This window comes from Rhincodon typus, chromosome 10, assembly GCF_021869965.1.
Source record: "Rhincodon typus isolate 14 chromosome 10, sRhiTyp1.1, whole genome shotgun sequence".
NCBI lineage: Eukaryota > Metazoa > Chordata > Chondrichthyes > Orectolobiformes > Rhincodontidae > Rhincodon > Rhincodon typus.
In genome coordinates, this window is record NC_063341.1 from 4,820,296 (window position 1) to 4,847,828 (window position 27,533).

The 27,533-nt window shown below is 40.2% G+C and overlaps 1 protein-coding gene across 1 annotated transcript in view; it reads right to left on the bottom strand.

Moving 5' to 3' along the window:
• imp3 (IMP U3 small nucleolar ribonucleoprotein 3) overlaps window positions 1-27,533 on the bottom strand; it is a 272,737-nt gene that overhangs the window by 233,443 nt on the left and 11,761 nt on the right. Inside the window, exon 2 of the mRNA XM_048602011.1 lies at window positions 24,767-24,874. Coding sequence (XP_048457968.1) covers window positions 24,767-24,874 — 108 coding nt within the window. The remainder of the gene's footprint in view (window positions 1-24,766; window positions 24,875-27,533) is intronic.

Sequence of the window (27,533 nt, forward strand, 5' to 3'; positions counted from 1 at the left end):
GTCAGCTTTCCTGCTCCTCTGATGCTGCTTGGCCTGCTGTGTTCATCCAGCTCTACACCTTGTTATCTCTATATTTGAAATTGTGCTCTGAGCCAATCACTTGCTGACTGACTGGCCAGTTGTTATAGTAACCAATGTTATTGTGTCAGACAAGGTATGGCATTTTAATAATAAACAACTGATTAAAACTGGGTTTCTTGCAACTCAATCTTGGTCCAAATTTATGAGAGATTTGTCTCTACCTCCCATCCTCTTCACAAGATTTCACCTTGCTTTCAGTTTGCTAATCATTCTGTCCTTTTTATGATCTTTGAATTTATCCTACATACAAGCAGCATTTACAAGAAGAATTTTATTCAAATTTATAACACATCACCAACAATAGTATGTCCCTGCAAAACTTAAAGTAGGAAGTCAGGCAAACAAACTACAGCATCACCACAAGTCTTCCAGCATCACAATGGTGATGACGCAGAATTGGCTTGACTGGTCCAGACTGTTTCCACATGCCAAATAATCAGATTCCATAGCAAATTCTCGTTTCACAACTTACAGATGTCATCCAATTACAAAAAAGGATAGAGAAAATCTTTTATGAGCACTGTGAAGGCCTCATTGAAAAAGGGAGCATTGGTGTGTATGATGAACTTGCTGCAAACTGCACCATCTGGGAATAATTCATTCAGCAAGCCACAGAGGTAAAAGTTGACAAAACAAACTCTGCTGCAGAGAAGTAACCAAAATGTAAGGAGAGAGAATAGAACCATGGCTCAAGAAACCCTTCTTCAAGGCAACGTTTGTTCTCTCTGCCCAAAGTGCTGTGATTATAGGATTGGCTTTCTGAGTCACTGTCATGAAACTTGCTCGACGTTATTCTCATTTTGAGGGACTAATGATGACAATGACAACTTCAAAAAACGTTCCACATTTCCTTCTTTATCTTGTTTCGATGGCTTTAAAAAGAAATCAATTGCTAAGACAGCCTGCCTTACCTCAGGCTCTTATTTATACTGCATATTGCCAACAAAGAATAATATTGCCATATGCTGGGTATTTATGTACCAGAATGCTTATCCAGACTCAAGGCGTATGCCTTGTAGATGGTGGGCAAGCATCGGGGAGACAAAGATTCAGAGAGACAGATTCAGGGGAGAATTTTTTTTTTGCTTTGACTGCCATCTTGTAGAATGCATCTGTAAGGATATTGGAAACAGATTCAATCATAACTTTCAAAAGGGAAATGGTATATCTTTGAAAAGTTTTTTTTACAAATGTGGGGAATGAGCAAGCGAGTAGGACCAACTGGATAATACTTCCCAAGGTTCAGATGAAAACTAATAGACAAAACAATTCTCCCAATTGAATCAATTTTACAATAGTTAATACCAGGAGTGAAGTTTGACTATGTAGAGGTTGGTACCACCTGTTAGAAGTCACACGACATCAGGTCATAGTCCAACAGGTTTATTTGAAATCACAAGCTTTTAGAGTGCTCCCTTGTCAGGTGAAGTGAAGGAAAGCGCACAGGCACAGACCTTGTATGCAAAGAGATCACGCAAAATAATTCCAGGTAATTAAGAGTGTAAAAATATGGTACAAGTTGTGAGAGTGGAGTGTTGACAGGTTAAATAACAAGTCTTTGCAGGTAATTAAAAGTGTCAAAGGGTGTGAATAAAAAGTGTCAACAGCTGAATAGCAAGTGAAGAGATGATCCTATGATTCAATTAATTAAGGCACAGCGATAATTACAAAAAATAAAAAAAAATCAGATGATGCTGGAGACAAACCAAATGGCTGGAATAACGTGACAAGGGCCTAACCAAAGTAGCAAGTAATCCAAAACTGTATAAACTAATTAAGGTAGAGAGATCATAACAAGTTATCAAGGCAATACTGTCACAACAAAACAGGAAGATTTTACAACCACAGAACAGTATGGTGGGGTTACATATAGTGCGAAAGGAACCCACATGAGGGGCGGCACGGTGGCTCAGTGGTTAGCACTGCTGCCTCACAGCGCCAGGGACCCGGGCTCGATTCCACCCTCAGGCGACTGTCTGTGTGGAGTTTGCATGTTCTCCCCGTGTCTGCGTGGGTTTCCTCTGGGTGCTCCGGTTTCCTCCCACAGTCCAAAGATGTGCAGGCTCGGCGGATTGGCCATGCTAAATTGCCCATAGTTTTCAGGGATGCATAGATTGGGTGGGTTATAGGGGGATGGGTTTGGGTGGGATGATCCGAGGGTCGGTGTGGACTTGTTGGGCCGGAGGGCCTGTTTCCACACTGTAGGGATTCTATTCATTCACATGATTGAGGCGTTCCTCATGGGTACAGAACTTGGCTGTTAGTTTCTGCTTGGCGATTCTGCGTCATTGTATTATCTCGAAAGCTACCTTGGAGACATTTACTGAAGATCGGAGGCTGAATGTCCTTGATCACTGACGTGCTCCCTGACTGGGAGGGAACACTCCTGCCCAATGATTGTTGTGCAGTGTCCATTCATCCGTTGTCGTGGTATCTGCATGGTCTCACCGATATACCATGCCTCGGGGCATCCTTTCCTGCAGCGTATGAGGTAGACAACATTGGCTGAATCACATGAGTACCTACCGTGTACATGGTGGGTGGTGTTCCCACATGTGATGGTAGTATCTGTCGATAATCTGGTGTATTTTGCAGAGGTTGCCATGGCAAGGTTGTGTGGTGTTGTTGTCACTATTCTCCAGAAGGCCAGGTAGTTTGCTGCGAATGATGGTCTTTTGAGGTTTGGTGATTGTTTAAAAGGTGAGAAGTGGAGGCATAGGGATGGCTCTGGCGAGATGTTTGTCATTATTGATGACATGCTGAAGGCTGCAAAGAACTGGCATAGTCTGTCTGCTCCAGGGAAGTACTGGACAATGAACAGTACTCTATCGGTCATGTCTGTCTTTAGAAGACATCGTTGTGGTTTATCGCTGTAGAACATTGGAACTGACAATCGATGAGTTGAGCATCGTATCCCATTCTTATGAGGGTGTCTTTCAGTGTCTGTAGTGCATCGCATTCCTCCTTGTCTGAGCAGATCCTGTGTATACACAGGGTTTGTCCATAGGCGATTGCTTCTTTAACACGTTTAGGGTGGAAGCTGGAGAAGTGAAGCATCGTGAAGTTTTCCGTTGGCTTGCTGTACAGTGAAGTACAAAGGTGTCCGTCCTTGACGGAAATGCATGTTCCAAGACTGATTCCAAAGTGTAGTCCACGGTAAGTCTGATGGTAGACCCTGTGTGACAGCTGTCTGGCTATTGTGAAACCCGTTGTACAAGGAACCCCAAGCTTCTGTCGTGGCACTACAGACTTCTTACAGAAACTCATCACCCACAGACAAGTCGAACCAGGAACACTCCTCATCACGACGGATGTTTCGGTATTCTACATCAGCTTCCTCTACAATGACAGCATCACTAGGACAGCCTCAAGACTCAACACCAACTGCCAAATTCCAGACACCATGTTACAACTCATCCGCTTCATTCTCGACTGAAACATCGTCACCTTCAACACCAGCTTTTCATCCAGACACTCGGAACAGCCATGGGGACTAAATTTGCACACGACTATGCCAACACTTTCATGCAGAAGTTCGAGCAAGACTTTTTTCCTGCACAGGAGCGCCAACAAACGCTATACACCAGATACATCAATGACATCTTTTTCTTTTGGACTCATGGCGTGGAATCACTGAATCAATGATATCAACAAGTTTCATCCCATCAGTCTCATTATTGGACATACGTATCTTAATCAAGGACGGACACCTCAGTACTTCACTCTACCACAAACCCACAGATAACCTCAAGAATCTTCGTTTCTCTACCTTCCACCCTAAACACATTAAAGAAGCAACCCTTATGGACAAGCCCTGCATGTTCACAAGATCTGCTCAGACGAAGAGAAATGCAACAAACACTTATAGATGCTGAAAGACACCTTCATAAAAACAGGATATTTGGCTCAACTCTTCCATTGCTAAGCTACGTTGAAACAGGTAAGAAAATGCAATGACTTACTCAGAAGACAGATACAGGACACAACCAATGGAGTACCCTTCATTGTCAGTACTTCCCCGGAGCAGAGAAATTACGCCATGTTCTTCGCAGCCTTTGACATGTCATCAATGACGACGAACATCTCGCCAGTGCTATCCCTACACCTCCACTTCTCCCTTTCAAACAATCACCAAACCTCAAACAGTCCATCATTCGGAGCAAACTATCCAGCCTTCAGGAGAACAGTGGCTGCAACACCACACAACTCTGCTACGGCAACCTCTGCAAAGCGTGCCAGCTCATCGACATGAATACTACCATCACACGTGGGAACACCACCCACCACATACACAGTAGGCACTCATGGCTCAGCCAATTTTGTTTTCCTCATATGCTGCAGGAAGGGGTACCCTACGGCATCGGTGAGACCATGCAGATTATACGACAATGGATGAATGGACACCACACAGCAATGGCCAGGCAGAAGTTTTCCTTCCCAGTAGGGAAAAACTTCAGTGGTGAAGGACATTTAGCCTTCAATTTTCGGGTACATGTCCTCTAAGGCAGCCTTCGAGATACACAACAACGCAGAATCGCCAAGCTGAAAGTGGTAGCCAAGTTCCATACCAATGAAGATGCCCTCAACTGTGACCTTGGGTTCATGTCACACTACATGTAACCTCTCCATACTGTTCTGTGGTTGGAAAATCTTCCTAACTGATCTGTTTGGACACCATCACCTTAATGACTTGTTATGATCTCTCTACCTTAATTAGTTTGTACAGTTTTGGATTACTTGTTACTTTGGTTAGGCCCTTGTCATGCGACTCTTATACCTATCATGTTATTCCAGTCATTTGGTTTGTCTCTAGCACCATCTTATTTTTGTTTTTTTCTAATTATCTCTCTGCCTTAATTAATCAGATGATAGGTCATCCCTTAACTTGCTATTCAGCTGTTGACACTTTTTATTCACACTGTTTGACACTTTTGATCACCCGCGAAGACTTATCATTCAGCCTGTTGATACTCCATTCACACAATTTGTACCATATTTTGACATTCTTAATTACCTGGAATTATCTTGCAATGATCTCTCTGCATATAAGGTCTGTGCATGTGTGCTTCCCTCCACTTCACCTGACAAGGGAGCAGACTCTAAAAGCTTGTGATTTCAAACAAATTTGTGGGACTATAATTTGGTATTGTGTGACTTCTGATTTTGTCCATCCCAGTCCTACACTGGGGCCTCCATGTCATGGCTACCACCTGTGCCACTGACAATGATCCTGAGAGTTGACAATACTGGAGTGGTGCCTGCGATTTGACTGAAATGTTATGAAGGTTCTGTGCCTTACCAGCATGTGGTGATGAAGGGGGGGATCCTTTGTCTGATATCACTGAAGATATACAGAATTTGAAAATATCTGCATGAAGGAAATTTCACAAGTTCTCAGATCTCCTCGAATCTTCAGAGATCAATTTGAAAATTTGTGCTTTGAGTACTGCTTTCAAAGAATATACCAATTAATTTACTGTATATCCTGCAATACTCATGTCCACTACACTCATGACCATTTCAAATAAAAGAAGTAATTTCTAAGCTTTTTTTATAGCATAGACAAACATGCAATGCAGGGGAAATCCCTTCATTGATCTGCATTGAATTCAAATTCAATTCCTTGAGAGGAACACAAATCTACTGTGCAACTCAGAATCATTTAAAAAATACCTCACAAGAGAAGATACTCCTTCAATTATCACATTGCACATTTCCTAGCTATTCACAACCCGTGTCTATTGTGCCAATATTTCAACACAACTTAACATAATAATGCTGTTGAAAAGTGAAGGCAATTTTATGGTGAACAGGTTATGAACAGCAACAGAGTGTCTGTAAAAGACTGGGACAGGTCAGTAATGTGTACTGCAATAATTTAACAAATTTCCAAACATTATGAGATTACTTCAAACACAGTTGTACATCACATCTTCAGGCCTGCAAGTAGCACCAATATTTCAACTGTTGGTTCACAGGTTTCCCGTGAGATAGAGAAAACACAATTGGACATCAATAAAACAAAATGGGCAATAAACGGACCACTATCGCTTCAGTATCTGTTCACAACTCTAAAACATCTTCACAATAAATAATGGAGTTTTTACAAACAACAGAACACGTACATCGTCTTTCCCATTGTTAAGATATAAATCATACATACACGGCATAGAATCTATGTATAGTTCTGACAGCTGTGATTGGAGAAAGTAAACAGCAATGGTGGGGGCAAAACCAAGAATAAACATCTTTTATCTATTAGTAAGCTTACAGCTGCTCACTTGACTGTGAGATCTGGACATAGATTAGTGTCTCAATTTCACCTTGGGATGGATCTTATACTTAACTCATTCACTGCTGTACAAGATTTCTTCATTCTCCCATCAAAGTTTAACAGGAACTGGCAAGTAGTAGCATCAGGTAAACTAAAATCAATTTTGTTCTCATTCAAATACATGTAAATCCTGCCCCTCAGGATTCCCTCCAACAACTCGCCCACCACCGATGTCAGGCTAACCAGTCTATGGTTCCCTGGCTTCACCTTATCACCTTTCTTAAATACTGGTATCATGTTAGCCAACCTCCAGTCTTCCAACACATCACCTGTGGCTATTGACGATACAAATATCAAGGGAGCCAGCAATCACTTCCCTAGCTTCCCACAGAGTTCTCGGGTACACCTGATCAGGTCCCAGGGATTTATCTACCTTTATGCGTTTTAAGAACTTGAACAGCTGCAATCCTTGGGGTGCAAGAAGAGTGAAGGCATGCTGATAACTCCAAAGTGAAGGTGGGATGTGGCTTGGAAGGGAACTTGCGGTGGTCGTTGACACGTATCAGCTATTCTTGTCCTTCTAGGTGGCAGAAGTTGCTGTTTTGAAGGAGCCCTAGCGAGTTACTGCATTGCATCTTGAAGATGATACAGACCACTGCCAATATGTGCAGTGGTGATGGAAATGGATGTTATTAAGTTGACGGATGGGGTGCCAATCATCTGCAGTGCATCTTCTGTACCATCTACACATTGCTGTTACTGAGCTGGTGATTGAGGGAATGAACATTTGTGGATGTTCAGAATGGTGTCAAGCTTCTTGCATGCATGTACATCAGTCTGTTAAGGTATCAGGACAGGTGGATAAAGTGGTTAAGAAGGCACATGGCATGCTTGTCTTTATTAGCCAAGGCATACAGTTTACGATAAGGGAGGTTAAGCTGGAACTGTAAAAATTGTTCATTAGGCCACAGCTAGAGTATTGTGTGCAGTTGTGGAGTACACATCATAGGAAGGATGTGATAGCACTGGAGAAGGTGCTGAGGAGATTTACAGGATGTTGCCTGGCCTGAAGAGTGTTAGTTATGAAGAGAGAGTGAACAGTCTAGGATTGGTTTTGTCAGAACAAGGGAGATTGAGAAAGAGCATGATTGAGATGCAGAAGGCTATGAAAGGCATAGGTAAGGTAGAAGAGATTTCTGCCCTTGAGGGAGGGATCAATGACAAGGAGACACAGATTTAGGTAAGTGGCAGAAGGTTTGGAAGAGATGGGAGGAAAAACTTTTCACAGAGAGTGGTGGGAATCTGGAACTCACTGTTTATAAGAGTGTTAGAGGCAGAAACCCTTACAATATTTAAGGAAATCTCTTCTACCTCACCTATGCCTTTCATAATCTTTTGCATTTCAATCATGCTCTCTTTCTCAATCTCCCCTGTTCTGGCAAAACCAATCCTGGACTGTTCAATCTTCCTTATATTATTTAAGACATATGCAGATGTGCACTCACAATGCCAAGGCATTTAAGGCTATTGGCCAAGTACTAGAAATGGGATTAGAATAGTTAGGTGGTTATTTTTGACCGGTCTGGACACGACAGACCAAAGGGCCTTTTTCTGCACTATAGATTTCTATGACTCTAATTCAGACATAAATGGCATCCTTTGAGTTTAAATTGTGCCCAAGGTTCTAGACTCCCCAACTAGGGGAAACATCCTACCTACATCCATCCTGTCTATCCCTTTCAGAATTTTTTAGGTTTCACTGAGGTCACCTCTTCGTCTTCAAAACTTGAGCAAATACTGGCCAGTTTGCCCAATATCTCTTCAATAGGGCATTCCAGCCATCCTGGGAACATCTGTCTTGCACTGTTGTTGCTTTCCCACCAGAGCAATAACATTGCAAAAAAAAGAAGCAAGACTTTACTACTCGCTGTACTCAAATCCTCTTGCAATGATTCAAGTATAAATGAATCCAGCATTTCCCACATTCTCTCAGTGACTGTTCCTTATACCCTTGTCACAGAAATGGCCAGCTCGTCTTTGTATTCAAACCAGTGACTAAAATCCAATCACTTAGCAGCATCAAGGCATTAATACAGATTTTAAATAAACATGACATGGGAATCCTGATTGTTTTATCTCTTTTCTAGAAGTGGTCACAGGTCACTTGTACAACAACTGTCTAATAAATGACACGGCATTTTCCTCTTCAGTCAGACACTATATTTGTTCTAAGATAACAAGGTGTGGAGCTGGATGAACACAGCAGGCCAGGCAGCATCAAAGAAGCAGGAAAGCTGACGTTTTGGGTCTGGACCCTTCTTCAGAAATGGGGGAGGGGAAGGGGGCTCTGAAATAAATAGAGAGGTGGGGGGGGAGGCTGTGATAGAAGGTGGATAGTGGAGCAGATAGGTGGAGAGAAGACGGACAGGTCAAGGAGGTGGGGATGAAGCTAGTAAAGGTGAGTGTAGGTAGGAAGTGGGGATGGGGGTTGGTCAGTGAGGTGGGAGGGGCGGGTAGGTGGGAGAGAAGATGGACAGGTCAAGGAGGTGGGGACGAGAGGACGGGCTGGTCTTGGGACTCCTCCCACCTCAATGACCAACCCCACCCCACTTCCTACCTATGCTCACCCCTACTAGCTTCATCCCTGCCTCCTTGACCTGTCCATCTTCTCTCCATACACATTCCGTACTAGTCAGGGATCACCAGACCCCAAAACACTTTTACATTTTACATTGGACCTTGCATTCCCAATTATTACTTAAGGTAAGAGGGTGCAACAGTTTGTTTCAACTGTCAGACTGTTCCAAACTGCAGCCCTTCAGTGTCTCATTCTGCAATTCTGAATGGTCCTGTCAGTGATCTCAAAATAAGCTCAATCAAAACTTATCAGAAACTATTCTATATTGTAACTAAAATAGGACAACCTGATCAAGGCAAATACTAAGCCAAACAAGGAAAATTAACCTGTTTCCCCACTCCTGCTTATCCAAGACTGCTATTAAAATTGTGCATGTGGGAGTCCGGTCTCTACCCAAAAACATTTCACTGGCAAGCAACCAACTAATATTCACTACTGCAGAAAAGCAAAATAAAATGATGGTTATTCACCAGAGGACTTCCAGTAATTCTGGGAGAGTATTGCACAAAGGTCAGGGGTGGGCTATAATGACACTGTCACAAGAACAAAACCTAAACATCAATAACTGACTCAGAAATCAAACCTATTCTGACGTAAAGCTGGTCCTTACAAAAGGTCTTCAAATAACGTCATTGACTGGTGGAGGATATACACTCCATTTAGAGCTTATAAATAGCACCATTACATCATACAAACCAATGCTGGAACGAGTTGTTCACAGCAACAGTACAGCTAGACTCAGGCCTCCTTTCCTCAAAGTATGAAACAACTGCATCATAACAGCAGTTTATTTAAATTTCTGTGACCCAAGTAAGTTAGAAATTACAACAATACATCCAGGCTTCATAACCTATTGACGTTAAAAAAAACCTTGAAGCAAAATTAAAATAAACATTCATATAGAAACAGGTCAGCTGAAACAGCCTACTTTATTTTTGTTTATAATTGTTTCAAAGCCATGGTATAACAATGTTTCTGCAACATTGACCACAGAACAATCATGACAATGTTACCAAATGTATGCTTCATATAAACCAGCAGAAGATATGTTATTCAACTGAATGTGAACATACAATAAAATACCAGTCACAAATTAAATTGTTGCCTTATATTAGGCTAATAAGGAACAAGAAAAGATATTTGTACCAACACAATATCCAAAACTTGAACATTACTGTTTTTCTAATTCTACTGTTTGGAAATCCTACATTTTATTTTCCAAACTGCCACTCTAAGACAGTAACCAAAGGTACAAAAGGTTTTTCCACACTGATTCATTGGAACATGATGGGATTTATCTCCTTTGATACCACAGGGAGTCCTGCATACTTTTCATCCTGATGAAGGTTCATGCTATATTAACTCGGGTTCTAAAGAGAATAGAACTTTACACACAAATCAAATTTCAAGTTATTTCTATGTTGTGTATTCAGAGGGAGAAAACACAGTTTTAGTTTCATTTTTGAATTCTAAGAGTGGCTTGGGTTATTTGGAAATTTGTTTCCGAGCACTAAATGAAGCTTCTGTTTCAGATAAAAACATAGGTTCTTGGTAAGGTATGACATAGAGAAAAGAGGAATAAAAAACTCAAAGCCATTCAGAAGATCAGGTTGTGTGCAGGTTTCTTAAAAGGAGCAGCTGATCAGTCAGAGAGAAAACAAAAGCCTCTAAAAGTAACAATGCAGTTTAGCTGTCTCTAATCAACATAGAAGAGAAGAAATTTGAATGGGTTAATGCCACTGACAGGAGACTGTGAAACAGGAGTTTAAGGAATGCATGTTAAGAAATAAAGTAAGATGTGTTAGCAACTTGTTTAGGCGTACCAGGAAGACACATCAACTAAAGAAGATAGCACTGAGCGAAAACAAAGATTTGCCAATAAACAAACCAAGTACAGCTGTGCTCATTGAACAAGCTTTAAAGTAGGAAATGGATGGTCCCTTCACTGACATTTAAGTATTTGTAAGGTTGTTGTTGAGAATAAAGGGGTTGATTCTTCATTTCTGATATTTGTACTAATAATGTTTCAAATAATTCTGGTGCATTGTAAAATGGCTTATTTTCTTTTGTGCATAATAAACGTTGATGTGTTATGTTAAAAGTACAGTTGCAATCTTTTGTGAATATAGTGGTCAGTCACTCAACATGATACATCACTATGATAAATATGATAAACAAATTTCAAAAATAAACCTTTGGGACTATCAAGACACATTTCACTTTGGGATCTGACTTGTTCAGCATTTCCATCAATCAGAATCATAAAATGAGGGCTGTTGACAAGATCAAACTTAGTTGAACTTAGAAGGAATCTGCGAATCTTTAAAAATTGGTTGTAGAGGTACTGAGCGTAAAAACACAACAGTTATCATGGAATATATTACACAGATGGACATTTCAAATTCTTTTGACAACTGCCAAAATGTTTTTGGATGTAGAAGATGTAACAGTAGATTCTTTGAAATTTTTGATAAAGGCTTTGAAAGTTAGCTAATAAATGGTAACTGGATATAAAAGTAGGATTTCATAAGGAAGAGCTGCTAATATTTATTAGAATATGGAATCAAAAGGAAGGAAGCCTGAAATTGAATTGCCATTGCTAGAATTAGAGAAGATACATTTAGAAATTTTAAAAATTGAATTAGATGGAAAGTCGAAAGCAAAATGAAAAATCTTGAATTGGAAGAAAAAGGAAGAAACAGAAAAATAGAAGGGAAGGGAAATAAAAGAAAAGTGGAAAGAGATGGAAATGAAAAAGTTTAAATTGGCAAGAAAGAAGAGAGAGAGAGAGAGATTTGGAAAGAGAAATTGAATTTAAAAAGCTTGAAATCCATAAAAAGAGGGAAATCAAACAACATGGTTTTTGTCAAGAAAAAAACTACAATAAATTAAGATTGAAGTCGTAGTAGCTTCGAGCAAGACTCTGATTCTAATGAGGAATTTGATTTAACTCAAAGTCTGTGCTCGGTCTAATTTTACAGAGGATGGAGTTGAATGACATTTCGTCTCATTTGAAAAAGTAGCTGTAGCATCAAAAGATTCTTGGCTCTTAATGTTCAGTGTCCTGATAAGCACAGTTGTGATTGTGCAAACCAGTTTACTAAAAATAAATCATTTGCAGCCATGCTCACTGAACAAAGAACTTTTTAGTGGAAAGAGGGTGATCCTATAAAAAGTTGTTGTTGGGAATGCAAAGTTTGAATTGTTATTTCTGGTATTTGTAATAAGATTGTTGCAACGAGTTTTGTACAGGGTAAAATAGTTCACATTTTCCTTGTGTGTAATAAATTTATTGTATTTTGTTCAAACTACATGGGCAACCTCTTTCAAATATTTTCAGTGACTGACTACAATGCTAAGCCATCCGCAAAAATAAAACTTATGGGCCTATTTTCCCCCTCCAGTGGTCGAAAAATGTCCCCCCTCCAGTGGTTGAAAATGCTCTCAACCACATCTCTTGTGTTTCTCACACCTCAGCCCTCACACCCCTTACCCACAACAAAGACAAAGACAAAGACAAAGACAGAATCCCCCTTGTCCTCATGTATCACCCCACAAACCTCTGGATTCAACACATCATTCTCCGCCACTTCTGCCACCTGCAATCTGACCCCAAAACCAAGGATATATTTCCCTCCCCACCCCTATCTGCCTTCCGGAGGGACCGCTCTCTTCACGACTCTCTCGTCACTCCACACGAGCCCCACCACCCCTGGCACCTTTCCCTGCAACCGCAGGGAGTGCTACACCTGCCCCTATACCTCCTGCCTCAACTCCATCCAAGGACCCAAAAAAAATTCCACATCAGACAGATGTTCACCTGCACGTCTGCTAATGTGGTCTGTTGCATCCACTGCTCCCGATGTGGCCTCCTCTACATCGGTGAGACCAAGCAGAGGCTCAGAGACTGCTTTGTACAGCACCTGCGCTCGGTTCACAACAAACAACAACACCTTCCAGCCGTGAACCACTTCAACACCCCCTCCCACTCCCTGGATGACATTGCCATCCTGGGCCTCCTCCAGTGTCACAACGACGCCACCCGGAAACTGGAGGAGCAGCACCTCATTTTACGCCTTGGGAGCCTACAACCCAATGGTCTCAATGTGGACTTTACTAGCTTCAAAATCTCCCCACCCCCAACCTCATCCCATGACCAACCCTCCCTCTCATCCCTGCCTCCTTGACCTGTCCGTCTTCTCTCCCACCTAACCGCTCACTGACCAATCCCCACCACTACCTACCTGCACTCACCTATCACCACCCCACCTACCTTCCCCAGCCTCAACCCTCCTCTCTCTATTTATTTGAGCCCCCTACCCCTCCCCCATTTCTGAAGAATGGTCCTGACCCGAAACATCAGCTTTCCTGTTTCTCTGATGCTGCCTGGCCTGCTGTGTTCCTCCAGCTCCACACTGTGTTATCTCAGACTCCAGCATTGGCAGTTCTTATTATCTCTTACGGGCCTATAGCCAGGATCGGACTTGTACAGAATTGTCACCATTTATGATCGTAATATAATCAAGTAATAAGCAACACTCTATTATCTATGTTTGAATGCCAAAAAATGTTATGCCCAATTAAAAAGAATTCCTAAACTAGATAATAGGACACAATTTGGCCCCACATCCATTTTGGAAATTGTCATCATTCACAATAAGCTTTGTATCCAGTATAGATTATATTAATCCACCAGAAATCTCTCATCATTTCTTCTACAAAACATCTGCCAACTTCCGGACAACTCCAAAATCGTATTCACAGGGCACAATACAGAATCGGTTTGTACTGACAATAACAGAATCAATACCCAAATCAGAGCTGAATGTTTCTCAGGAGAATAACAGCTTTAAGCTCTAAACACAATTTTACTGTATTCAACCACAAAGCACTTTAAGTAAATGAAGTAATGTTTGACATTGTCAATCATGGGAATACAAGTAATCAAGTCATCTGGAGCAATTTGGTCATCATTCTGACTTGAAGCCAATGTACAATCATTATCCACATTGTACTGGACTTCTGCAAAGTGTAACAACTTCACATCAGCAGAATGTCTAAAGCCTTCAATTTCTCAGTGCACATTTTTCAACTGGTGAATGGGTTAACAATTCTTCAGTCACAATTTAACTGGCAGCAGAAGTGACTGCATCCTTCTTCAAGTCAATCATTAATTCATATGTTAGAAACTAAATAGACTTATGGTACATTTAAAAAAACGAACAGTTTTATCACCTTCAGCAGTGACATTTATTCAAAAAAAATGCTCAGAACCAATCTACAGAAATCTCCCATGGCCCTGCTCACATTGAGACAAGGCATTCCTGCTGCAAGTGAAATCTGGCTATTTTCACTGCATTTAAAATTCACTTACCATTTGTTATGTTTACTAATTTTCCATCAATGCATAAGGTGGAGTTTATGAAAAGCAAATCTTGGTGTACTCAGTGAATGGCTAGTCTTACTCACAATCGTAACTTCTAAAAGCTGAAGCCTGCATTTTGAGTTAGTTGGCCTAGAGTGATGATGTTGGCACCTTCACAGTCTTCAATGTCTCAGTCTTCCACAGGGATTTATATCATGGTTAATCTAACTGTACAAGTTAGTTAAGTTCTCATTTCTTGAGGAAAAAAAAAGCTTTATTGCTCATACGAAGCAGAGTCAAAGCCACAAAGTTGCAATTTTTTATGTAGGCAAAGGTTTAGATCAAAAACTAATTTTTATTTGGCCCTTTCAAGAGATCTTGCAGACAATTGCTGCAGACAATACTACGAATGGCTCACATTATAATCAGAGAATATGTTATACCCAAAGAGGACATGATAAATAAATTATATTCTTAGACGGTCCAATACAGTCTCTGCCAAATATGAATTAACACAAAATAAAACAAAAAACTCAGTTGCTGGAGGTCTGAAACAAAAATAGAAATGGCTGGCAAAACTCAGCAGATCTGGCAGCATCATGGGAAGAAAGCAGAGTTAATGTTTCGACTGAGTTTTGCCAAGTCATTTCCATTTTTGTCATGAACTAACACAACCCAAATTTATGATTTATTCCCAAATTTTAATAAGTCCCACCTGGAGAATATTTGTGAATCACAAAGTAAGAAAGAGTAAAGGCAGCAATAATAATTATTTCTATGATCAATAAAGTACTTTTGAAATGCAGTCCCTGTTTCATGGTAAGAATCACATCATTACAAATCACACCACGCTCTATAGTTAAGAAAACTTAGCTTGCTACCTCCTGGGAAGCAACTCTTCTGGATTCAACAGTTGGAGGACAAGTATTACATATGGATGATGAGAGTTCCAAATACTTGCAACATGGTCTTTGTTTCAGAAGAATTAAGGCAACTGAAGTGAAGGTCTCTAGTTTCATATAATATTCACTGTACAATCACTTGTTATCGAAATATACGATAATGAGCAGCAAGACTATTTCCTTGTTCTCTGAAGCAGTGATACCCAGATCTTTTACAGCGTAAGATTCAACATGCATAAAGCAAAAGAACTCTTTCATTCAATAAGTTTCTTGACAAACAAAATTTTCATATGATCAAACAAACTAATTGTCTCTTACTTTTCATTTTGAAATTTAGTGAGGATCAGGTACTAGCACTATGTCATTTTTAAAAAGATATGAAATAAAAACAGAAAATCAATGTTATGCCAAACAGTTTCCCCTCCCTCACACAGAGATATCGCCAAGACAAAACACTGTTGTAGGAAGGCCTTTATGAAATTGGAGAGGGTTCAGAAGAAATACTAGGATGTTGCTGGGCCTGGAAGGTTTGAGTTATAAGGAGAAACTATTTTTCATTAGAGTGTAGGATGTTGAGGGACGACCTTTTGAGCTTTATAAATTCATGAGGTACATAGATAAGGTGAATAGCAAAAGTCTTTACCCTAGGGTAGAGGGATTCAAAATTAGGGGGCATATTTTTAAGGTGAGAGGAGAAAGATTTAAAAGGGTCCTGAAGGGTAACTTTTTCACAAAGGGTGGTTCATATGTGGAATGAACTGCCAGAGGAAGTAGTAGATGCACGTACAGTTACAACATTTCAAAGAAAGGTACGTAAATAAGAAAGTTTTAGAGAAGTATGGGCCAAAGGCAGGCAACTGGGAATAGCTTAATTTGGGAAACTTGGTTGGCATAGGTAAGTTGGTCCGTAGGGGCCTCTTCTGTGTTGTATGACTCTATGTAAAGCAAAAGGCCACCCAACTAACTCAGCACAAATCACAGATTGAACCCCAAGATCTGCCTAGACACTGCAGCCCTGGATCACAGTTGGTGGTGCAAGGACTGATGATGCCAAAGGAAAGTGGTAAGGGTGCGGGACTGTGGGTCTTTTTTGCACATGGAAAGTGCAAAGCCAACATTTATCAATCACCCTCAATTGTTCTTGAGGTGGTGACAGTGAGCCATTTCTAAAACTACTACAGTTCACATGGTGTAGGTACATCTATCGTGCTGGTGATGGAACTATTAAAAACATTTTTACGGCTTAAAATGTTTGTGCTTTTTAGTAAGTTAAGAAACAGTACAACAGAACACCACACTTAAAGATGAAGAAATTTTATGCACCTCTCTTCCATTTTTCTGCCCCATTTATGGAAAAAAACATCAACAAGGTCTTTAAAACTCTAGAATTTAAATTCTAGCACAAAGTTTCAAAGTAAAATCAAACCATAAACTAAACCATAAACTATGAAGTGCATTCAGTATGCAAAGAATTAAATGTTTACATCACTTAATGGGAAGAATTCAAGATAACCAACAATAGTTAACAACGCTTTTTGTTCAAATTCCATAAAATAGAAATAACATTCTCACACAACAGCTTCAAAGCTGTAAAGAAGACTGAGCCAGACTTTCTCTCTCATTTTATCAGTGTTACTGTTCATAGCAAAAGACAGATCACAACCCAAAGACAGCCTGTCAGAAAGGATAGAGAAAGATTGGTGTATGTTCAGGAGCATATGTAACATGTGCAAATTACACAACATGATTGATGTATAGCCACACTAGCGAGAGACAGCCATACTATAAAATGTGATACATTTTTTGTGAGAATTTGCTGCTGAATAATGGCTGGACAGAAAGGGAAAATGTATTTGTCCACATTCTAAAACATAATAAAAAATATAAAGATACTTTACATAGGGTGGAGTCAGACAAATGAAGTTTAGGGACAAGGTGGGCTGACCGAAGACAAGAGATGATAAGCACCCAAAGTGATTTAGAGTAGAAATACCAGAAAGTGCAATAAAATTGTGCCATTAAGCAAGGAAAATGGCAAGTTCATAATTCTACCATTTCTAATTGGTCCTGAATTTGGGATGGTTTCAGGTGACAAGGTGACAATGGAACAGCAGTTTTAGTGACGAGTTTATAGGGCATGCATTAGGACTTTTGTGGTGAAGTGGCTGTGTTCCTACCTCTGGGCCAGAAAGTCCTGGTTCATGTCCTCCCTGACCCAGATATGATATACCCAAACAGGTTAAGTTAAAATACTTACAAGGTATGCATTTGCCATTTAAGATTTAATTGGAAGAAATAACTTGCATGTAAACCTGCCTTGATGTCCCAAATATTTTATATAGGCAATGAATTATTGTCCAAGTATGGTAACTATTGTGGAAGCAAATTCAGCAGCCATTCTGGACCTGAGTTGCAAATAAACTGAATGACTTGCTCAATGTTTTTGGTGGTGTCCGTTGAGGGATAAGCATTTGTCAGGACATCATGAAAACTCCCCATTCTTTGAATGGTGCTACCTTACTTCTACATCTGCCTAGCCGTACAAACATTCATAAGACAGATCCTCTGTCAATGCAACATTCTTTCATTAATGTAATACTTAGTCTGCCTAGATAACATACTCAGGCCCTAAAGTGTGACTAAAACATACAACACTCTGATTGAGAGGCAAAACTAATATCACGGTGCCAAGCGAACACATTATTTAAAAATATTATTTTATTCAAAAACAGCACAAAAACCATTGTTAATTATTAAAAGATTATATGAACTTTGTGGAACTGATTAAAGTAAACCAGAGAGTAATCAGTAAAACAACATTACGGAACACACCTTTTATTACCATAAAGTGGAGTGATATTTATGATTCCTATATAAAAATACTAATAAATTATTGTTTTTTAAACTGCATGGACTTTACATGAACTTTAAAGTTATTGATTTTTGTGTATGACTTTAGCACATCCGTTTGAGGCTTACAATTCCCATGTGAAAGTTATAAATCAGTGTTTCCGTTAATCTTTCACTCGACTTTAATCTGAAGACTTTAATCACAGACCATGGTATTTTTAATGAGATGCTGTAATTTTATTAACAGCCCCTGACAGATTTATGAATTTCAAACAAGGCAAACAAGCAAGGAGAGTTCAAATGCAAGTTGCCTGGATTTGGTTAATCAGATTTTCTAACCACAAAGGATAAAAATGACACAGAGATCATCATTTTGGAAATCTAAAAGGATTTCAGATGCAGGAGTCACCAGAAGGCTCCCTCGAACCAGGTAATCTCGACTGCCCTTTGTTTTCATTTTAAAAACTTTCCCACCTCTGTTTCATCACCCAACTCCACCCTATCAGAACCAGTTAGTGGAATCCTCATCCATGCATTTGCCACCTTTAGACCATTCTAATACAATCCTGGCAAGTCTCCCATTTTACATTATCCATTAACTTAAAAGTCATACAAATAGTCTGCTGCCTATATCCTAAAAACTGCAACATATGCCATTACCCAATAAGTACGTGAACTACATTCGTTCCCAGTTAAACAAAGCCTTGACTTGAAAATTATCATCCTTGTTTTCAAACCTGTGCGTTGCCTCAGCCCATACCCTCCCCATCTTCAACTCTGCATCTGTCCAAGAAAGCTGCATTCCTCCAACTGTCCTCTCTTGCATACCTTTGGTTTTAAAATCGTTGGTAGTCATATCTTCAGCTTTATTAATTTATATTAATTGGGATTAAGTGTATGCAGGTAGTGGGCATTAATTGGGGAGTCACTTGTGACCCTACTGACACAGACAAACTTTGTCGGGTTAACAATAAATACTTATAAAGAGCATTCTTCGCCACCTGGCAGTCTGGATAATGACATGGAGGCAAAGAATCATCATCTAAAAGATGAAGTTTGGAAACTAAGAACAAAAAAATTCAGGGCTGCATTAATGAGGGCATCCCTCAGTGGAGCACATTGACCAGGAGTGCAAAAGATAACAGTTGCACCTGCCTAAATGTGGTAAAAAACAAACTTAACTAATGTTCCAAAATTTGTTAAAAGTTGCAAGTAAGTAATATGACAGTAACGATTTTTTATATTAAATTTTTAACTAGTTATACGATCTGGAAAACCTCAACAATCATAATCAGTCTCAAAAATTATTTGCAAATCACCACTTTTGGTGCACTGAAATGTTGTCTGACGAGCAAGCAGCTTTTTCTTCATTGAAACCAGAGACTTCCCTACCAAAGAAATTTACAGACCAATTATAATTGTTGTTGTGTTTTTCGAGATCTTGAAACTACTTCAAAATGTAATATTCATTACATCAGTGTGATGTGAAGCCACTGGCGCAACTGTGCAAGTGCAGATAAATCAAGGTGAACATTTTTAAACTGAGAACATACTCTCCAAAAATTCAGACAGAAAAATAAAATCTCAATAGTCATTATGGAAAATAGTAGAAAGCAACTGTAAATTGTTGGGGACAATTACATTCTGTCATTCTTGGACCCTCAACCATATAACCTGGAGATCTTAAAAAAGTGATTATGTAGTCATAGGGTTACATGTCTAATCAAAGAATAAACAAATTGTCACACTGTCCATGTTGTTTCATACAGGAAAGTAAATCAGAAGCAAAACATTTTGAGAAATGGATGCCAGTTAGTTAGTTGAACAGTGAAGAAAGTTTGGACTTTCTGATTGAGCTCTTGGGTGAAACCTATATAAGAAAAATCTTTTAAGTACCTGCGGAGCACTGTCAATCTTTTTGTACAATCTAAGGATCCCTGGATCAGTGCTAGCCTTGAAATTACTGGATTGTTCCAAGGTGTTTCACATGGACAGATTTCTGGTTCCAGTTCTTGGGGTGGGGGTATTGTTAGATCAGATTGCCTGCTGCCTCAAAAAGCAATTGGAGAACCTGTCATTTCCTTCAGCCATCGTGGAAGAAATTGGGACATTCTGTGGTTATACAAGGAATCAGAGGATTCAACGATTATCAGATTTTAAAGTGGTCCATATACTGGAAGAAAACATAATGCAATGGAAAGATTCAACACAGGCAGAATGAGGATGAAAGCATCCTTGGCAGATCTGTTGCAGCATAAAATCATACAAGATAAACAATAATAGGCAAACAAAGCCACAGAATGCACATGAAAGAGTTAACAGGAGCCCCACATGTGACCTGAAGTTTCATTCAGCAATGAAGATCATAAAGCAAAGGAGTAGAATCCTCAAAATGATACATGATAGAATTCAAAGGAAAAGGGTGAAGATAATGATGAATCCAAACAAATTATAATGGAAACAGTTTTATTCCTGTGAGAAATGTATTCATCATGGATATCTTTAACTATGTCAATAGTATGCGGAACAGATTGGCTGAAACATTATCTTAATTCAGTCAGAAATGAAGAAGTTTCAAGGCAAGCAGTATAAAAGAAGTGCTACTTTGTTTAGATTTAGTGATAACACCATATTGAGGTCACTAAAAGGTTTTCATTCCATGCAAAATAGTTGAAGAATCGTTATTCACCCATTAAATAGTGGAGGGTGGGTTCAGTTGCATGGAAAATTATGGAGAAAGTTAAAGGCGGGGTGGGGTCCAGTTTGCAGAAATGTGACTACAAAGGGCTCAGGGCCAGGAACTAAATATCCAATTGCAAGGAAAGGCAGATGGTTAGAGGGGGCAGGCTCGCCTTGTTAGTAAGAAATGAAATTAAATCAATAGCAAGAATTGATATCAAGTCAGAAGGCATAGAATCTACATGGGTAGAGTTGTGGAACAGCAAAGGAAAGAAGACCCTAATGGGAGTTAAGTACAAGCCTCCTCGCAGTAGTCAGGATGTGGGGAAGAAAATAAATCAGGCGATAGAGAAGGCATGTAAGAAAAGCATTATTACAATAATAATGAGGGATGCCAAAATGGGAAAAATCAGGTTGTTACCAGATCTCAAGAAAAGGAATTTGTAGAATGTCTACGAGACTTTTTTTGGAGCTAATGAGATAGAGCCCATTAGGGAACAGGCAATTCTGGGTTTAGTGATCTGTAATGAGGCAGTCTTGATTAGGGAGCTTAAGGTGAAGGAACCCCGAGTGACCATAATATGATAGAATTCACCCCACAGTTTGACAGGGAGAAGCTGAAATCAGATGTAACAGAATTACAACTGAATAAAGGTAACTACAAAGCCATGAGGGAGGAGCTCACTACAGTTGATTGGAAAGGGACCCTAGCAGGAAAGACAGAGGAACAGCAATGGTAGAAGTTTCTGGCAGTAATTCGGAAGGCACAGCATAAATTCATCCAAGGAAGAAGAAACATACTAAGGGGGGGGTAAAACAACCATGGCTGACAAGGGAGGTCAGGGACGGCATGAAAGCAAAAGACAAAGCATACAATGTGAAGATTAATAGGAAGCTATAGAATTGTGAAGCCTTAAAAACTAGCACAGGGTAACTAAAAAAGTAATAAGAGGGGAGAAGATGAAAAATGAGGGTAATCGAGCTAGTAACATAAAAGAAGATTGCAAAAGGTTTTTAAGATATATAAAAAGGTAAAAGAGAGGCAAGAGTGCAGTTTGAACCACTGGAAAGTGAGGCTGGAGAAATAGCAATGAGCAACAAAGAAAAAAACTGAATAGGTATTTTACATCAGTTTTCACAGTGGAAGACACCAGCAGAATACGAGAACTTCAAGAGAGTCAAGGGCAGAGGTGAGTGTAGTGGCCATCACAAAGGAGAAAGTGCGGGGGAAGCTGAAAAGTCTAAAGGTGAATAAATCACCCAGACCAGATGGACTACACCGCAGAGTTAGGAAGGACTTAGCCGAAGGGCACGTACAGGCATTGATCGTGATCTTTCAGGAATCACCGGATTCAGGGAGGGTCCCAGAGGACTGAAAAGTGGCTAATGTAACAGCCCTGTTTAAGAAGGGAGGGAGGCAGAAGACAGGCCAGTTAGCCTGAACTCATCATTGGTAAGATTTTAGAATACATTATTAAGAATGAGATTGCAGAGTACTTGGAGTTGCATGCTAAAATAGGGCTGACCCTAAAGGGGTGGTCAAATTTGACAAGTCTGTCAGAATTTTTTGAGAAAATAATGAGCAGGTTTGACAAAGGAGAACCAGTTATAGACTCATGGAGTCACAGATGTACAGTATGGAAACAGTCCCTTCAGTCCAACTCATCCATTCCGACCAGATATACTAGATAAATCTAGTCCCATTTGCCAGCATTTGGCCCATTTCTTTCTAAACCCTTCCTATTCATATACCCATCCAGATGCCTTCTAAATGTGGTCATTGTACCAGCTTCCACCACTTCCTTGGACAGCTCATTCCATACACACACCACCCTCTGAGTAAAAAGGTTGCCCCTTAGGTCCCTTTTAAATCTTTCCCTTCTCACTTTCAACCTATGCCCTCTAGTTTTTTACTCCCACAGCCCAGGGAAAAGACTTTGTCTATTTACTCTATCCTTGCCCCTCATTTTATAACCCTCTATAAAAGGTCACCCCTCAGCCTCAAATGCTCCAGGGAAAATGGCCCCAGCCTATTCAGCCTCTCCCTATATTTCAAACCCTCCAACCCCGGTAACATCCTTGTAAATCTTTTCTGAACCCTTTCAAGTTTCACAACATCCTTCCTAAAGTAGGGAGACCAGAATTGCACACATTTTTCCAGAAGGCTTTTGACAGAGTGCTGCACAGGCATCTGCTAAACAAGATAAGAGCCCATGGTGTTCGGGGAAAGGTACTGGCATGGATAGAGGATAGGCGGATTGGCAGAAGGCAGAGGGTGGGGATAAAGGGTGGTAGCCGGTGACTAGTGGAGTTCCGCAGGAGTCAGCGCTGAGACAACTATTATCATTATATATTAACCATGTGGATGAAGGAACTGAGGGCATTGTTGCTAGGTTTGCAGATGATACAAAGATAAGTGGAGGGACAGGTGGTGTAGACGCAATGTGGAGGCTGCAGGAGGACTTGGACAGGGCAGGAGAGTCGACAAAAGAAGTGGCAGATGGAATACAATGTGGGAAAGTGTGAGGTTATGCACTTTCAAAAGGAGGAATAGAGGTGTAAACTATTTTCTAAACAGGGAAATGCTTCCAAAATCTGAAGCTTAAAGGGAGTCCCACTTCAGGATTCTCTTCAGGTTAACATGCAGGTTCAGTTGGCAGTTAAGAAAGCAAACGCAATGTTAGCATTCAAGTTAAGAGGGCTAGAATACAAGAGCAGAGATGTACTGTCGAGGCTGAAAAAGCTCTGATCAGACCACATTTGGAATATTCTGAGCAGTTTTGGGCCCCATATCTAAGGCAGGATGTGCTGGCTCTGGATGGGGTCCAAAGGAAGTTTACAAGAATGATCCCGGGGATGAAAGGCTTGTCATATAAGGAGTGGTTGAGGACTCTGGGGATCTGTATTCAATGGAGTTTAGAAGGATGAGGGGATGTCATTGAAACTTAGAGAATACTGAGAGGCCTGGGTAGAGTGGATGCGGAGAACATGTTTCCACTAGTAGGAGAGATGAGGACCCAAGGCACAGCCTCAGAGTGAAGGGACAACCCTTTAGAACTGAGATAAGGAGAGATTTTTCAAACGGGCGTGGTTAATCTGTGGAACTCAATGCCACAGAGGGCTGCGAAGGCCAAGGCATTGAGTGTATTTAAGACAGAGAAGGATAGGTTCTTGATTTGTAAAGGGATAAAGCTTTATGGGGAGAAGGCAGGAGAATGGAGCTGGGAAACATATCAACCATGATCAAATAATGGAAGAGAGTTTTTGGGCTGAATAACCTAATTAAGCTCTTACATTTTACAGTATTATTACAGCTATTCTTACAGTATCCATCTAAATAGACCAGATGAGACTTCAGTTTAACACTCCTTTCAGATGGTGAATGAAGCACTCTCTTAAGTTACGCATTGAACCATTATTCTTGATTACAAGTTCATTTCTCTGGAGAGGTATGACGTCCAATTATCAATCAAGTTGTCTTGACTTTTTATTTTACAAGTTTTGGGTCTTTGAAATCACAAGACCAAGTTGCGGTCTAAAATCAAAAATTTAAAGTTTGCATTCAGACTATCTTGCTTAATGAAGAGAATGGAAACCATGATAATTTACAAATAAAAAATATGAAACTGCTCAAAAACAAGATGATTGAGCTCATTTGACTATTCAGTGGGATACATGTTATGGGACGCATGTGCCTCGACTAAGATCTTACGTCTATCAGGAGTATCTTTATTTCAAATGGAATAGTTGAATTGATCTCAGTATCATGAGGATACTGGAGGAGGAGGAAAAGTGGAAGAGGGAAGAAAAATATTAAGTCTTCAGCATTCGACATGAAACTGGAAAATGTATAGGACAACTTTAGCAAACTCAAGTGCATAAAATTCACTTTCAAACAATAAACATATTCATGATTTAAATTTTCTGTTTAAATTAGTATCTTTTTGCTTTATTTCAATTGAGTTGGAAGCACTCACAGTTTTTCCAATAGTCGGCTAGTGCACTTGACTCGGAAGGAGTCTTTCTCATTAAGGTCTCGGATCTTGCGTGCCAATTCTCGAACTTCTCGGCTCAGCTTATTGTACCTGTTAAAAATGAAAGAGATGGAAAATTTAATTTTTCACCATTAAATAGCTAGTTCCACATTTTGTCTGGACAAAACGTATGGCAAATAAGGTAGGATTAAAACTAATATTTGTATATATTGTACACACTCGAAAAATGGTTTCAAGCCATTTGGAAACTATATTTAAGGAAACGTCTAATCCAAGTTGTGGGTCATAATTCCAAATGATTGTTACTGTTTTGAAAGTTTGGGATAAAAATCAATCACCAGTTTGGTTTTCAGCAATGTGACAGCATCAGTAACGTTGCTTGCAAGTCCAAGAACTTAATGCAATTCAAGGACTTCTTTGATTCATTTTCTCAATACCCCAGTATGATTGTGATTTTTCTTTACAATTGCTTTAAACTCCTTTTCTCATTCACCAGCGGCTGTCTCTACCAGGTCCCACTTCAACTAGAATCTGTTGTCTCAGTGATGTTGCCAAGATCTTAAGTCATGGTACATTTATCTGGCTGCTTACTACAGAGTATTTTTACTTCCGAGAATTTAAAGATACTTTATGGCTGAAAAGGATGGTGTCCTGACAAGCAAATGCTACCTGGAAGATTATACGACTCCAGTTATGATAATGTAAGCAACTGCCTTCATGAAACAGTTTATCCCAATTTAAAAAGACTTGAGGCTCACCAATTGTTAAAATAACATTCAGCTCTAGTTCTTAGGGCAATAACTCTTTATTTACAGCTCCCTAGAAAAAGTTGAGACGAAGTATAACGACTGCAGCGAATCTGTCCCTTGGCCAAGTTTTAGTGAAATGAGCATTTTATAGCAGTGAATCAAAAATGGGACAGCAGAATGAGATCAGATTTCTGAAAGATGCAAATAAGATTTTAATAATCTTTAAAATAACATTTTAAGAATGGTGCCATGTTTGAATCAGGGTCAAGGCTAGTTTGTGCAACCTAAACACTGGGACAGCTTGTATCCAAGGTTCATACAGGAGTTAATTTGTATCAGACTATAAAAGACTCAGAGAGATGGAGAACATTGGGTAGGTGAGTTTGGACAGAACATGCACATGTCTGGAAAATTCTACTTCAGGTGGACTCACGGCAGAGATGAGTGATGAGTGATATTAGATAGGTGAAAGTCTCAGCTCATTATAACTGCTGTTGCAAACTGATTAGTTTGGTGGAGGCTGCAACCATGATGACATAGCAATGGAGAATGTACCCTAACTTTTAACTGAAAGAAATTTCATCTCATTCAGGACTAAAACGTCAGAGAAGCAATCCATAGTATCTCTACAGTACAGAGATTTGGCCCAACAAGTTCACACTGCCCCTCTGAACAGCATCCCACCCAGCCCCATCCCCTACCCTTGCCTTGTAACCCCACATTTCCCATGGCTAATCCACCTAACTTACACTGCCCTGAACACTATGGGCAATTCAGCATGGCCAATCCACATAGCCTGCACATCTTTGGACTGTGGGAGGAAACCAGAGCACTGGAAGAAACCCATGCAGACGCTGGGAGAATGTACAAACTCCACACAGACCGTCGCCCATGATTGGAATTGCAGCCGGGTCCCTGGCGCTGTGAGGCAGTGCTAGCCACTGATCCACTGTGCTGCCCCAACAAGGGGATACTGTAGAAGTCAAGAGAAATGGTAGTGAAGTAACGGTTGGGTCTGATCATTGTACATATTGAAAGTCATATCTTTGGATGGTGCTGCCAAGGGACAGCATATAGATTAAAAAAAAATAGAAGTCTTCTCTCCCACCTATCTGCTCCTCCCACCTCACTGACCAACGCGCACCATTGCCTACCTGCACTCACTATCACCATCCCACCCCCCTCTCTATTTATTTCAGAGCCCCCTACTCCTCCCCCATTTCTGAAGAAGGGTCCCGACCCGAAACGTCAGCTTTCCTGTTCTTCTGATGCTGCCTGGCCTGCTGTGTTCCTCCAGCTCCAAACGGTGTTATCTCCGACTCCAGCATCAGCAGTTCTTGCTATCTCGAGAAGCATCATGAAGTGTTTTGTGTCACAGGATGGATTCAGATGGAAAATGAGACATGTCAAAATGTTGAAGCAAAATGGAAATTGCTGGGAAAACTCAACAGGTCTGGCAGCATCTATGGAGAGAAAGCAGAGTTAACGTTTCACATCCAGTGAAGGCGGCTCACTGGGCATGAAATGTTAACTCTGCTTTCTCTGCACAGATGCTGCCAGACCTGCTCAGCTGTCCAGGTAATTTCTGTTTTGGGTTCTGATTTCCAGCACAGTTTTTATTTGGTTAAAGTTAAAATGTTGTGTTGTTCAGCCATTCAATTATGACAGATTGAAATTATGAATGAAGCCTTCTGTTTTTTTTTAAAACAGGGGCAGGATTTAGCTTAATTGACTAGATGGCTGGTTTGCAATTCAAAGTGATGCCAATAGTGTGAATTCTATTTCTGGACCAGGTAAGGTTACCATGAATGATTCGCCTTCTCAATGTCTCCCTTCAACTGAGGCATGATGACTTCAGGTTAAACCACCACCAGCTGGATCTCTAACGAGCAGCGCTACAGTCTGGTAAAACCATGACAACTTTACCTTTAGTCCTTAGGAACAGTACAAGCAGTAGTCTGTTCATCACAAAACCACATAATCTCACAGTTCCAGACTAT